This window comes from Pseudophryne corroboree, chromosome 8, assembly GCF_028390025.1.
Source record: "Pseudophryne corroboree isolate aPseCor3 chromosome 8, aPseCor3.hap2, whole genome shotgun sequence".
Lineage (NCBI taxonomy): Eukaryota > Metazoa > Chordata > Amphibia > Anura > Myobatrachidae > Pseudophryne > Pseudophryne corroboree.
This window is the reverse complement of record NC_086451.1, coordinates 54,686,980-54,700,539: the sequence shown is the minus strand read 5'-3', so window position 1 is coordinate 54,700,539 and position 13,560 is coordinate 54,686,980. Positions and strand designations below refer to the sequence as shown.

The window sequence follows — 13,560 nt, the reverse complement described above, 5'->3', positions numbered from 1 at the left end:
ACCCCCTAGGGGGTCGACACCTGAGTGGATGAACTGTTGGAAGGAATTACGTGACAGTGTCAGCTCTGTATAAAAGACAGTGGTTGACATGAGACAGCCGGCTACTCAGCTTGTGCCTGTCCAGACGTCTCATAGGCCGTCAGGGGCTCTAAAGCGCCCGTTACCTCAGATGGCAGATATAGACGCCGACACGGATACTGACTCCAGTGTCGACGGTGAAGAGACAAATGTGACTTCCAGTAGGGCCACACGTTACATGATTGAGGCAATGAAAAATGTTTTACACATTTCTGATAATACGAGTACCACCAAAAAGGGGTATTATGTTCGGTGAGGAAAAACTACCTGTAGTTTTCCTGAATCTGAGAAATTAAATGAGGTGTGTGATGATGCGTGGGTTTCCCCCGATAACAACTGATAATTTCTAAAATGTTATTGGCATTATATCCTTTCCCGCCAGAGGTTAGGGTGCGTTGGGAAACACCCCCTAGGGTGGATAAAGCGCTCACACGCTTGTAAGAACAAGGGCTCTACCCTCTCCTGAGATGGCCGCCCTTAAGGATCCTGCTGATAGAAAGCAGGAGGGTATCCTAAAATGTATTTACACACATACTGGTGTTATACTGCGACCAGCAATCGCCTCAGCCTGGATGTGCAGTGCTGGGTTGGCGTGGTCGGATTCCCTGACTGAAAATATTGATACCCTAGATAGGGACAGTATATTATTGCCTATAGAGCATTTAAAAGATGCATTTCTATATATGCGTGATGCACAGCGGAATATTTGCCGACTGGCATGAAGTCTAAGTGCGTTGTCCTTTTCTACCAGTAGAGGGTTATGGACACGACAGTGGTCAGGTGATGCGGATTCCAAACGGCATTTGGAAGTATTACCTTATTAAGGGGAGGAGTTATTTGGGGTCGGTCTTTCAGACCTGGTGGCCACGGCAACAGCTGGGAAATCCACGTTTGTACCCCAGGTCGCCTCTCAACATAAGAAGACGCCGTATTATCAGGCGCAGTCCTTTCGTGGGCAAGCGGACAAAAGGTTCCTCATTTCTGCCCTGTGACAGAGGGAGAGGAAAAAGGCTGCAGAAATCAGCCAGTTCCCAGGAACAGAAGCCCTCTCCCGCCTCTGCCAAGCCCTCAGTATGACGCTGGGGCTTTACAAGCAGAATCAGGCACGGTGGGGGCCCGTCTCAATGAATTTCAGCGCGCAGTGGGCTCACTCGCAAGTAGACCCCTGGATCCTTCAGGTGATATCTCAGGGGTACAAATTGGAATTCGAGACGTCTCCCCCTCGCCGTTTCCTAAAGTCGGCTTTACCGATGTCTCCCTCTGACAGGGAGGCAGTTTTGGAAGCCATTCACAAGCTGTATTCCCAGCAGGTGATAATCAAGGTACCCCTCCTGCAACAGGGAACGGGGTATTATTCCACACTGTTGTGGTACCGAAGCCGGACGGCTCGGTGAGACCGATTCTAAATCTAAAATCTTGAACACTTACATACGGAGGTTCAAATTCAAGATTGAGTCACTCAGAGCAGTGATTGCGAACCTGGAAGAAGGGGACTACATGATGTCTCGGGACATCAAGGATGCTTACCTTCATATCCCAATTTACCCTTCTCACCAAGGGTACCTCAGGTTTGTGGTACAGAACTGTCACTATCAGTTTCAGACGCTGCCGTATGGATGGTCCACAGCACCCCGGGTCTTTACCAAGGTAATGGCCGAAATGATGATACTCCTTCGAAGGAAGGGAATTTTAGTTATCCCTTACTTGGACGATTCCCTGATAAGGGTAAGATCCAGGGAACAGTTGGAGGTTGGTGTAGCACTATCTCAGGTAGTGTTGCGGCAGCACGATTGGATTCTCAATATTCCAAAATCGCAGCTGGTTCCGACGACTCGTCTTCTGTTCCTAGGGATGATCCTGGACACAGTCCAGAAAAAGGTGTTTCTCCCGGAGGAGAAAGTCAGGGAGTTATCCGAGCTAGTCGGGAACCTCCTATAACCGAGCCAAATCTCAGTACATCAATGAAAGGGTTCTGGGAAAAATGGTGGCTTCCTACGAAGCAATCCCATTCGGCAGATTCCACGCAAGAACTTTCCAGTGGGACCTGCTGGACAAATGGTCCGGGTCGCATCTTCAGATGCATCAGCGGATAACCCTGTCACCAAGCACAAGGGTATCTCTCCTGTGGTGGTTGCAGAGTGCTCATCTTCTAGAGGGCCGCAGATTCGACATTCAGGACTGGGTCCTGGTGACCACGGATGCCAGCCTGCGAGGCTGGGGAGCAGTCACACAGGGAAGGGATTTCCAGAGCTTATGGTCAAGCCTGGAGACATCACTTCACATAAATATCCTGAAGCTAAGGGCCATTTACAATGCTCTAAGCTCAGCAAGACCTCTGCTTCAAGGTCACCCGGAGTTGATCCATTCGGACAACATCACGGCAGTCACCCACGTAAACAGACAGGGTGACACAAGAAGCAGGAGGGCAATGGCAGAAGCTGCAAGGATTCTTCGCTGGGCGGAAAATCATGTGATAGCACTGTCAGCAGTATTCATTCCGGGAGTGGACAACTGGGAAGCAGACTTCCTCAGCAGACACGACCTCCACCCGGGAGAGTGGGGACTTCACCCAGAAGTCTTCCACATGTTTATAAAACTCGACAAGCATTGCGCCAGGTCAAGGGACCCTCAGGCAATAGCTGTAGACGCTCTGGTAACACAGTGGGTGTACCAGTCAGTGTATGTGTTCCCTCCTCTGCCTCTCATACCCAAGGTACTGAGAATCATAAGATGGAGAGGAGTAAGCACTATATTCGTGGCTCCGGATTGGCCAAGAAGGACTTGGTAACCGGAACTTCAAGAGATGCTCACGGAGGATCCGTGGCCTCTACCTCTAAGAAGGGACCTGCTCCAGCAAGGACCCCGTCTGTTCCAAGACTTACCGCGGCTGCGTTTGACGGCATGGCGGTTGAACGCCGGATCCTGAAGGAGAAAGGCATTCCGGATGAAGTCATTCCTATCCTGATCAAAGCCAGGAAGGATATAACCGCAAAACATTATCACCGCATTTGGTGAAAATATGTTGCGTGGTGCGAGGCCAGTAAGGCCCCGACGGAGGAATTTTCAACTAGGTCGATTCCTACATTTCCTGCAAACAGGAGTGTCTATGGCCCTGAAATTGGGGTCCATTAAGGTTCAAATTTCGGCCCTGTCAATTTTCTTCCAAAAAGAAAAGGGGTACTGTATATACAGCCTCCTTTTGTGCCTCCAGTGGCACCTTGGGATCTCAATGTAGTTTTTGGGTTCCAAAAGTCACATTGGTTTGAACCACTTAAATATGTGGAGTTAAAATATCTCACATGGAAAGTGGTCATGCTGTTGGCCCTGGCCTGGCCCAGGTGTGTGTCAGAATTGGCGGCTTTATCCTGTAAAAGCCCTCATCTGATTTTCCATTCGGACAGGGCGGAATTGAGGACTCGTCCTCAGTTTCTCCCTAAGGTGGTTTTCAGCGTTTCACCTGAATCAACCTATTGTGGTGCCTGCGGCTACTAGGGACTTGGAGGACTCCAATTTGCTAGACGTTGTCAGGGCCCTGGAAATATAGGTTTCCAGGACGGCTGGAGTCAGAAAATCTGACTCGTTGTTTATTCTGTATGCACCCAACAAGCTGGGTGCTCCTGCTTCTAAGCAGACTATTGCTTGTTGGATTTGTAGTACAATTCAGCTTGCACATTCTGTGGCAGGCCTGCCACAGCCAAAATCTGTAAAAGCCCATTCCACAAGGAAGGTGGGCTCATCTTGGGCGGCTGCCCGAGGGGTCTCGGCTTTACAACTTTGCCGAGCAGCTACTTGGTCAGGAGCAAATACGTTTGTAAAATTCTACAAATTTGATACCCTGGCTGAGGAGGACCTGGAGTTCTCTCATTTGGTGCTGCAGAGTCATCCGCACTCTCCCGCCCGTTTGGGAGCTTTGGTATAATCCCCATGGTCCTTACGGAGTCCCCAGCATCCACTTAGGACGTTAGAGAAAATAAGAATTTACTTACCGATAATTCTATTTCTCGTAGTCTGTAGTGGATGCTGGGCGCCCATCCCAAGTGCGGATTGTCTGCAATACTTGTACATAGTTATTACCAAAAAATCGGGTTATTGCTGTAGTGAGCCATCTTTTCTAGAGGCTCCTCTGTTATCATGCTGTTAACTGGGTTTAGATCACAGGTTGTACAGTGTGATTGGTGTGGCTGGTATGAGTCTTACCCGGGATTCAAAATCCTTCTTTATTGTGTACGCTCGTCCGGGCACAGTATCCTGACTGAGGCTTGGAGGAGGGTCATAGGGGGAGGAGCCAGTGCACACCAGGTAGTCTTAAAGCTTTTACTTTTGTGCCCAGTCTCCTGCGGAGCCGCTAATCCCCCATGGTCCTTACGGAGTCCCCAGCATCCACTACGGATTACGAGAAATAGAATTATCGGTAAGTAAATTCTTATTTTTTTATTATAGTAAGATTACTATACATTTCCTAAGGTTCATCTTCATATTAGTTAGAGATAACACCTCTGAAGGCCATACAAGACAGTGCATGTGGGGGAACAGTGGAGGTGTGCTATAGAAGCACGCTGCACCTATAGGTGGGACGCAGTTACAGTGAATGTAGAGATACCCATGCCCTATCACAGAACACAGAGGAACTCTGAGCCTGATTGTACAGGGCAGGATAACAATAAGGGTATATAATATACAATTTAAAGTTAATTCAGCTTTGTCATGGTAAGGGAAAATTATATTATACATGTGTGGGTGCTATATAGTAGATGCAGCTGTGTGGATCAGGGTGTATGGAGAGCCCATATGGTAAGGGATTTATCAAATCTTCCAAATAGGACAATTGGTGGTGAAATCGGTGGTAATTCTAGCAATAGGGTTACCATGATAATGATATGTGCACCGTATTTTACATTAATAAACCGTAAGTATTATGATTCAGTATTCCATTGTTTTTCCCTCATAAAGAACTACTGCAGTTCCCACGGGTTCTACTGCCACACTATTTGTCTTACCCCAGTGGCGATAGCTTCTCATAATAAAGATTTACAAACCCCCTGAAGTCAGACAAAAAGCATGGTGAAGATGTGCACTATATAAGTGCATAGAATACATACAGGAGATCCTAAGGCAACTGTTGTGTACACTCTGCTACAGAGCGTATCTATCAAACCATGGCAGCTAGAGAAGGCGATTATTCCTAAAATAGAATATGCTTAGGTTCTAGCTACGTAAGTGTGCATAGTGGATATATTTTTTATTCTAAGAGCCAGGAGCGTAGTCTACGTTATGTGTGGCCTGGGAGACCAGCCAATGGCTGCAGGGCTAAATGGGGGATTCTAATAAAGAAAACCAGATAATCATTAATATTATTATTGTTATGGCCTGGTCATAACAGGCAATCTTTACAAACTATGATAATCTTGATTTGTACATAAATGGTGAAGTCATTAAACACAAAAGTCACTTATAGTTGAAATCTGAGATCTGAGGTTAACTCACAAACTTAAGGGCCCCATACACTGGGTTCTTCCTAGGGAGGGAATGTACTGTGTGTGTTATTCCCTGAAACTCACGTTTTCTGATTTCACGTTTCCGTTTTATCGACACCTTTACAGAAGCTACAGCAGCCCGGGAAGCATGTACCAAAACATATCCCAGGTACGTCATCAGTCCAGCTATTCACAAGGGGTGGAGCCACGGAAACCTATCCGTCCAAAAAAGAAGGAGGAGGAGGAAGAGAAGCCCGTGAAGCGATTCTTACCACTGTGGCTGCAACTCTTCCTGTTTGTCCTGTTCGCTGGGTTTCTGGTGTATCTGTACCTGTGTCAGGCAGATGACAACCCTTTCCGTGCCATTGGTCTAGACCTGTAACTGAGTGGGGCAGGACTGAGGATGCAGGATGCTCCACTACTGTCACAGTTGAGACAACTGCGTGATCTCAGTGTTTCGTCATGCAGTGGCTGCATTCTGCGACCCTCTAACTTATCCACTTAGCATTCACCAGCATGGCATCTGTGTCCTCTTTTTCTATTGTGAAGCATCTAGATTTGTTTATAATTAAAATGCTGACATACTTCAACTTAAAATCATACCACTGTTATGGTGCCTTGTCATACGCTTAGAGTGAACCTTTTTTCCTGACATGTGTAATATATATTATAACTACAATCTGAATAATGTGATTCTGTTATCTGTTGATACTGACAAATTCAAAGGTCCTATCAGTGTCTGGGCCTGATTTCAGAGCTATACACAAACCCAATGGTTTGAGTACAACTCTGATGGCTGAGAGGCCTGCGAAGGTCCTGTGTCGTTGCACGCAATGCTCCCTAGGCCGCAGCTTGATTGACAGGCTGTGGCCGTTTTGGGGGTGGGGAGGTGGTAGTGCTGGGCAGCTTTACTGAAAATAGGAGCGCCCCCCTTTTCTATACGTGCCGTGGCCAAGCTTGACGCAGATTTCCAGGACTCTGCTACGGAGCTACAATGGCTAATCGGAGTTGCCTCAGGCTTACGCAGATGGCCGATGTGCGCACAAGTGATTCGATGGCTGCTTCATCGAAAACAGCTGCAGATCACAGAAGACAGTAGGTGTCTTATTTACACCAGACGCCTCCGGCGTTAACATCATTTAGTAATAGTAGGTGAATCAGCTTTGTCTGTCAGAAGAGTGTTCTTTAGCTTTATGTTAGGTTTATGATATATAGGGCGGGATGTAATGGAGTACGGGATGCCGGACGATCTCGGGTGTTTTTTTAAAGGGGCAATCATTTACAAGGCAAAACTATGCCTTGTAAATGATTGCCCCTTGAAAAAAACGTCAGAGACCGTCCGGCGATTTTAGACTCCATTACATCCCGCCCATTGCATTTACAAATGGCGTTCACAATCATAAATTGTGTTTTTCCTTCTATTCTGAGCATCAAAATGTATCTTCTTTTAAAGACAAAATGTACATAACCACTTGAACTTTTATTATCTGTTATATATACTAAAAAATAAAAGCTTTTTTGTATTCTAAAGATATAAATATCATTGTCATTACAAAATAACTTTTTAGATCCTAGTTTTGTCACAGCTGACAGAGCTGCAAGTAAATCAGCTAGTTTTCTCCATAACCATACTAATATACAGTATATTGATATATTTTTTGTACTCCAGTAATAACCACTTTTGCCTTCTTACTATGTAGTGATTTAACTCGTATTGGTGTGTGTACATTTGTACTTCTGTTTTTTTTGTATTTTTGAGATGCAAACACGGTTTTATAGCTATCAAAAATTGATAGCAGCCATATTACTTCCTGGTAGACATCCGCTGAGGTAAAATTTGATAGCAGCCATATTACTTCCTGGTAGACATCCACTGAGGTAAAATTTGGAAGCGGCCATATTACTTCCTGGCAGACATCTGCAGAGGTAAAATTTGATAGCAGCCATATTACTTCCTGGCAGAATTCAGCTGATGTAAAATTTGGAAGCGCCCATATTACTTCCTGGCAGACATCTGCTGAGGTAAAATTTGATAGCAGCCATGTTACTTCCTGGCAGACATCCGCTGAGGTAAGATACTTTTACAACATGAATAATAATTTAATCTATGATTTATTTAATCTTTTTATTTTCCCATGCCTTATTTTCAGTTTGCGAAAACTTGGCTGAGTAAAATAATTGAAAGTAACTTGTGGAAATGATGCTTTTAGCTTTAATTATTTAATTTGGGCCAAATAGTTTTAACTGGGTAATAAGTGCAAGAAATTGAAGCAGAACTCTGTGTCCTAGATGAGATGTGTTGTGTCCAAAGGTTTGAGGTACTTTACTGGTAAGAGGTTGGCTCACTAAAATAATGATGTTAGATGGCAAAAACTGAACAGTTCAAGTGAAATTAAGCCCAATAAATAAAACGCCTGTATAAAAACTCCATGGGCCAGATGTAATGACGCCTGAGTTCAGCGGCCAAACTTTTTGTCGCTTTAAAAAATGTCCGAGTTTGCTGGCATCCCACACGGCTGCTGAACTCGGGTGTCATTGCATCCAGCCCACTATATATGTGATATTGGTAAATGGGTGCTTTCATAACGCCACGATGATGCGTCCCATTTACTCTGCTGTATATACTTAGGCCAGGACATTCACAACACTGCTCTCATTGTGATATGAAAGGCGCTAGATCAGGGAAGTTTTTTCTTTGATTGTTTCAGCTAAGGATGGATATTCACAGTCACATAACGACATGATAACTGCAGTGACCATTTGGTGACGGTAACGTGGGATGGGTTGGCATTGGCTACAAAAGCGGGCATGTCGCCACTTTCCTGGGTATGTCCTAGTCAAGCCATTGTGAATTCGTTTTCAGTTACCCTGGTCCAGTGTCTTAGTTGAGACGGACATTCTGGACACCATAGATTCAGAAGTTCCATCATGCGACCGTTGTTCTCCACGTTGCGTTATTTGTACATAAGCGACGGATCTAACAGAAGACAGCGGCTGCTGGCTGAGTCCGCTGCATCCGAAAGCACAGTTGCAAATGCTACTACACGCACCACTGAATCATTCCCAATGTTTTGCTTTTGCATCATTTTAGCGGGGTACTCACAGAGCGATAATCTAAGCAATCTGACTAGATTGCTTAGATTTTAAGCATGATCTCTCCGTGTGTACCCCCCACAGCGATAGCGATGTGTGACCCTGCGCGTCGCTATCGCTGGTGCTAGATTGGCCTGAGCGGTTCGCTTAAGTTTAGTTTTTCAGCACAAAATAAGTGACGAAAACAGTGATGGTGGAGGGGACTTTACATTTTTGTGACTGGATATATTACACTATCTTTTACTTTTTTATATATATATATATATATATATATATATATATATTCCTGACATTTTCTTATTCTTGCATGCCAAGTAAAGGCTGTGCCCAAGGAGAGGGAATATGACAATGCCCGGCAAACACTGCCCGACCTTCTGTCCAGGCTGATAAAGTGCTATGATTGGGTGGCGTGTGCGCCTGTATACGGGATCTCTCATGCATATGCTTTGTGTTTCTATTCATACGCAGTGTTATAGATTAGCTTTATGGGTTTATATTTAACCGTTTTCATATACAGGTTGAGTATCCCATATCCAAATATTCCGAAATACGGAATATTCCAAAATACGGAATTTTTTGTGTGAGAGTGAAATAGTGAAACCTTTGTTTTTTGATGTCTCAATGTACACAAACTTTGTTTAATACACAAAGTTATTAAAAATATTGTATTAAATGACCTTCCGGCTGTGTGTATAAGGTGTATATGAAACATAAATGAATTGTGTGAATGTACACACACTTTGTTCAATGCACAAAGTTATAAAAAATATTGGCTAAAATTACCTTCAGGCTGTGTGTATAAGGTGTATATGTAACATAAATGCATTCTGTGCTTAGACTTAGGTCCCATCACCATGATATCTCATTATGGTATGCAATTATTCCAAAATACGGAAAAATCCCATATCCAAAATTCCTCTGGTCCCAAGCATTTTGGATAAGGGATACTCAACCTGTATAAGTATGATAACACATTTTGATAAATCGTTTTGTTTGCCAGTTTGAAAAGAGCTTTGGACACTTTCTAAATCTGTTGCACCAATCCTCCACAAATCTGTAACTAATATGGGCAGATGGCGAGAACACGAGTCCCTGCTAGCTGGGGAAGGCATGTTGTAACTTGTAGTGCCACAACGGTTACCTAACCTTGATCTATAGCATATAAACATACTATACATTAACATGAGATGCTGTTAGATAGCGTCCTTATAGCCAAACCTGAAGACAGTACAGCATGTACGGGGTCAGTTGCTCTAATGTTCCATGTGTTGTATCTTTGTGCTGCACTACATTACAAAATGGTCAGTGGCAGTGGAGGCATTCCTCCACCCCTCTGCCATATAATTCAGGGACAGACTGGCCAGCCCAGCAGGGAGCGTGGCTGTCAGCATTCTGTATGGTGGCTTGTCCTGACACTCCTGGCAGCACTCTCCACCAATCAGAATGATGGGAACCATCTGTGGGGTATGACGGCAACCAAACTACATCTGTGCTTGAGATTGGCAGTATAAACCTTTTAGATGTTTGGGGGCTTGCATAGTAAACCACTCAGATATCTGGGTTGCATTCCAGGGCATATACACAGCATATACTGTGTGTGTGTGTGTGTGTGTATAGGATTGCAAATGGATCGTCACTCCTACTGTAGACAAGTTTAACACCTGGGTGCCTTCAGTGCTTATGAGTAGAGAAAGGGAAGATGCTGCGGCACTCACAGATATTTAGACAGAAAGTTTTGTTCTGTTGCTCAGTGTTCCATTGCAATAACGATGTGTGTGGCATCTTGATAAGAAAACATTACACTTTAACATCAAGAGTGAATTGTAGAGGTCTGCAGTGTTAATGACGCCAGATTTTGGAAAAGGCTACACTGCAGAGCTGCCAATGCTTTAGGATTTACATTGTAAAGCCAACAGATGTTAGGGGTCCTTTATTGTGTAGTGGCCACCACAACAGGGCAGCCTTGCATAGCAGCTACTAGTATGGGCTGTTGTTTGTTTGTTTGTTTGTTTTTTCCAAAGGTTAATAAAATGGTCTTCATACAGTTAATTTGTCACTAGCTAGCTCTTTCTACAGTGCATCGGTCCCTAATGTGCTTTCTACTGTACAATGGTCACTTACATTCTTTATATTTTATATAGATCAGTAAAATTCTCTCTCTGTAATGTATACAGGTCACTGGAACGCTATCTGTATTGTACTGAAGCTGTCAGAATACTTTTTGTATCAGATCACTAGAATGCTCTCTGTTGGCTACTACAGCTTGCTCTGCATTAATTACTTATCCCTAGCGACTAAGTGCATGGTAGTTGAGCGCAGGTCTTTGAAATAAAAACCTGTTTCACTGGCCCCATGGTTTGCGCACAGCTATCTTATTGCTGTGACCCCCAGCTGCAGTACGCGGGGCCACTTACTTGTGTTTGCTCCTCACGGCACAGGTCAGCAGCCCTCGCCTACACATGGCTTAGATGGGAAATGAGTGATCAGCATCCGGAAACGCTTGCTCTTACTAACGGAATGACAAAAAAATGGGCTGTAGCATGAATTAGCTGCACATCAGGAATAGCACTCATTTCCGTGCATAGCTTCTAAATGCCAAATGTGTCTTCCTGCATGCAAGATGTCATTCTTAGTCTAATCTACAGGTGGCTTGTATTGTAGAGGAATATTCATAATGCCATTAGACTCCAAATGAGTGAGCATTACATTATGGGAGTTGTCCTGCTCCAAGGGCCACAAAAAAAACAGTATAGTACATCCCATCCATGCTGATTAGGTTCACAGGCTCTGCAGCCAGGTGCCCCAGAATCTGTTTTACAATGTCAGCAAATATGCATCATACGCACTATGGGGGCAATTCAGACCTGATCGTAGATGTGCGAAAACACACATTTACCACCAACTTCTTAGACATGCGGGGGGACGCCAGCACAGGGCAAGTCTGAGAAGGTTAAAGGTTACAGCGGCTGCATGTGACGTCACGTAGCCGCCCCAGCAATGGTCCGGACACGCCTCCGTTGTCTGGACCGCGCCCCTTAAGCGTAGCGTTGACGCCCACAAAAAGCATTGAGTTTAGGACCTTGCACATACGCGAATGCGCAGAGGTGCGATTTTTGCACACTTGCGACAGGGTCTGAATTAGGCCCTATATTAGGTGACTTTTAGCTACTAATAACACATCACAACTGTACAAATTTTAGACAACAATTTTTCCTATGCGCAGTAAACTATCTGTCAGGGAACCCGTAAGAGCTTATCCATATATAGTCCGCTGTATATAGGAGGTGATTCAGATCTGATCGCTGGGCTGCTAATTTTGCTATCCTGCGTTTAGATAGTCGCCGCCTCCAGAGGAAGTGTAAATTCGCAGTGCAAGTGTGCGATCTCGTGTACGCCGAGCTGTGAAAATCCACTTTGTGCAGTTTGTGTGCAGCCCAGGACTTACTCCTCCAGTGCGATGAGAACCGACTGAACTGGGCCGGAGCTGACGTCAGACACCCTCCCTGAAAACGCTTGGTAACGCCTGCGTTTTTCCTGACACTCCCAATAAATGGTCAGTTGCCACCCACAAACGGCCTCCTCCTGTCAATCCTCTTGCGAATGCCCGTGCGATCGGATTTTTTACACCATCGCAGACCGGCGATGCCCGTTGTTGTTGCGGGACACGAGTGCACATTGCAGAGCATGCGCAGTTAAGACCTGATCGCCTGCAGTGCGAAAACGCACAGCAGCGATCAGATCTGAATTACCCCCATAGTCCGCTGCATGGGTCAAATGGCCAGACCTGACCGGAAACTATGAATGTGATGATGACCTCACACATGGTGCTGCAGGGATTAGGCATGCGGCACTATGACCCCTCTAGCGTCTAAAAGCCCCTAGTCAGCCATCGGACTCGCAGAAAGAACTGTAAACTATTACTGATGACAAAAATAAGTGAGACAACAAACAGTGTCAAATTGTGTGTGTATGTGTGATTATATTCTTAATTGGATCAACTTTTATTAGAGATGTCATGGTGCGCTTTAATCTACACATGAGAAGAACCAAGTGCATTTGATGGTATCTGGATAATTGATGTACAGTGTCTAGGTAGACAGTCAATAGGTCAACAGGTACGAAAGTCGACAGATGAAAGGTTGACCGTTCTTAAAGAAAAAGATCGACATGACAATGGTCGGCAAATTGTTTCTTTGAGGGGGAGATTCCACACGTTTTACCAACAATTGCTTAATTTACTATCCAGGTGGACACACCTTGCCTGAAGTGTTGACAAGGGTACACATTTGTACTGATGGTGGTCATATAACATGGAATATACAAGATGTGGCCTAAAAAAAAACAAAAAATTGTCAATTTTTGTGTCGACCATTGATTGTCATGTCAACCGTTTCACCCTGTTGACCTATTGCACCTGTCGACCATATGTTGTCTACCTAGGCATTGTAGATCTATTAAGCCACACCTGCATTTCTCATGGATTTCTGACCAGGAAATGACCGTTCTCTTTGTACTTATGTTTGTTTACATGATACTACAGGTTGAGTAACCCTCATCCAAAATGCTTGGGACCAGAGGTATTTTGGATATGGGATTTTTCCGTATTGTGGAATAATTGCATACCATAATGAGATATTATGGCGATGGGACCTAAGTCTATGCACAGAATGCATTTATGTTACATATACACCTTGGGGGTAATTCTGAGTTGATCGCAGCAGGAACTTTGTTAGCAGTTGGGCAGATATAACGTGCAGAGAGAGTTAGATTTGGGTGGGTTATTTTGTTTCTGTGCAGGGTAAATATTGGCTGCTTTATTTTTACACTGCAATTTAGATTGCAGATTGAACACACCCCACCCAAATCTAACTCTCTCTGCACATGTTATATCTGCCTCCCCTGCAGTGCACATGGT

At 44.6% G+C, this 13,560-nt stretch overlaps 1 protein-coding gene across 1 annotated transcript in view; it reads left to right on the top strand.

Annotated features, from left to right (window-relative positions):
- The window catches only part of EMD (emerin), a 145,840-nt gene extending 133,057 nt beyond the window's left edge, over positions 1-12,783 (top strand). The window contains exon 8 of the mRNA XM_063936401.1: positions 5,679-12,783. Coding sequence (XP_063792471.1) covers positions 5,679-5,934 — 256 coding nt within the window. The 3' untranslated portion in view covers positions 5,935-12,783. The remainder of the gene's footprint in view (positions 1-5,678) is intronic.
- Positions 12,784-13,560: the final 777 nt, after the last annotated feature.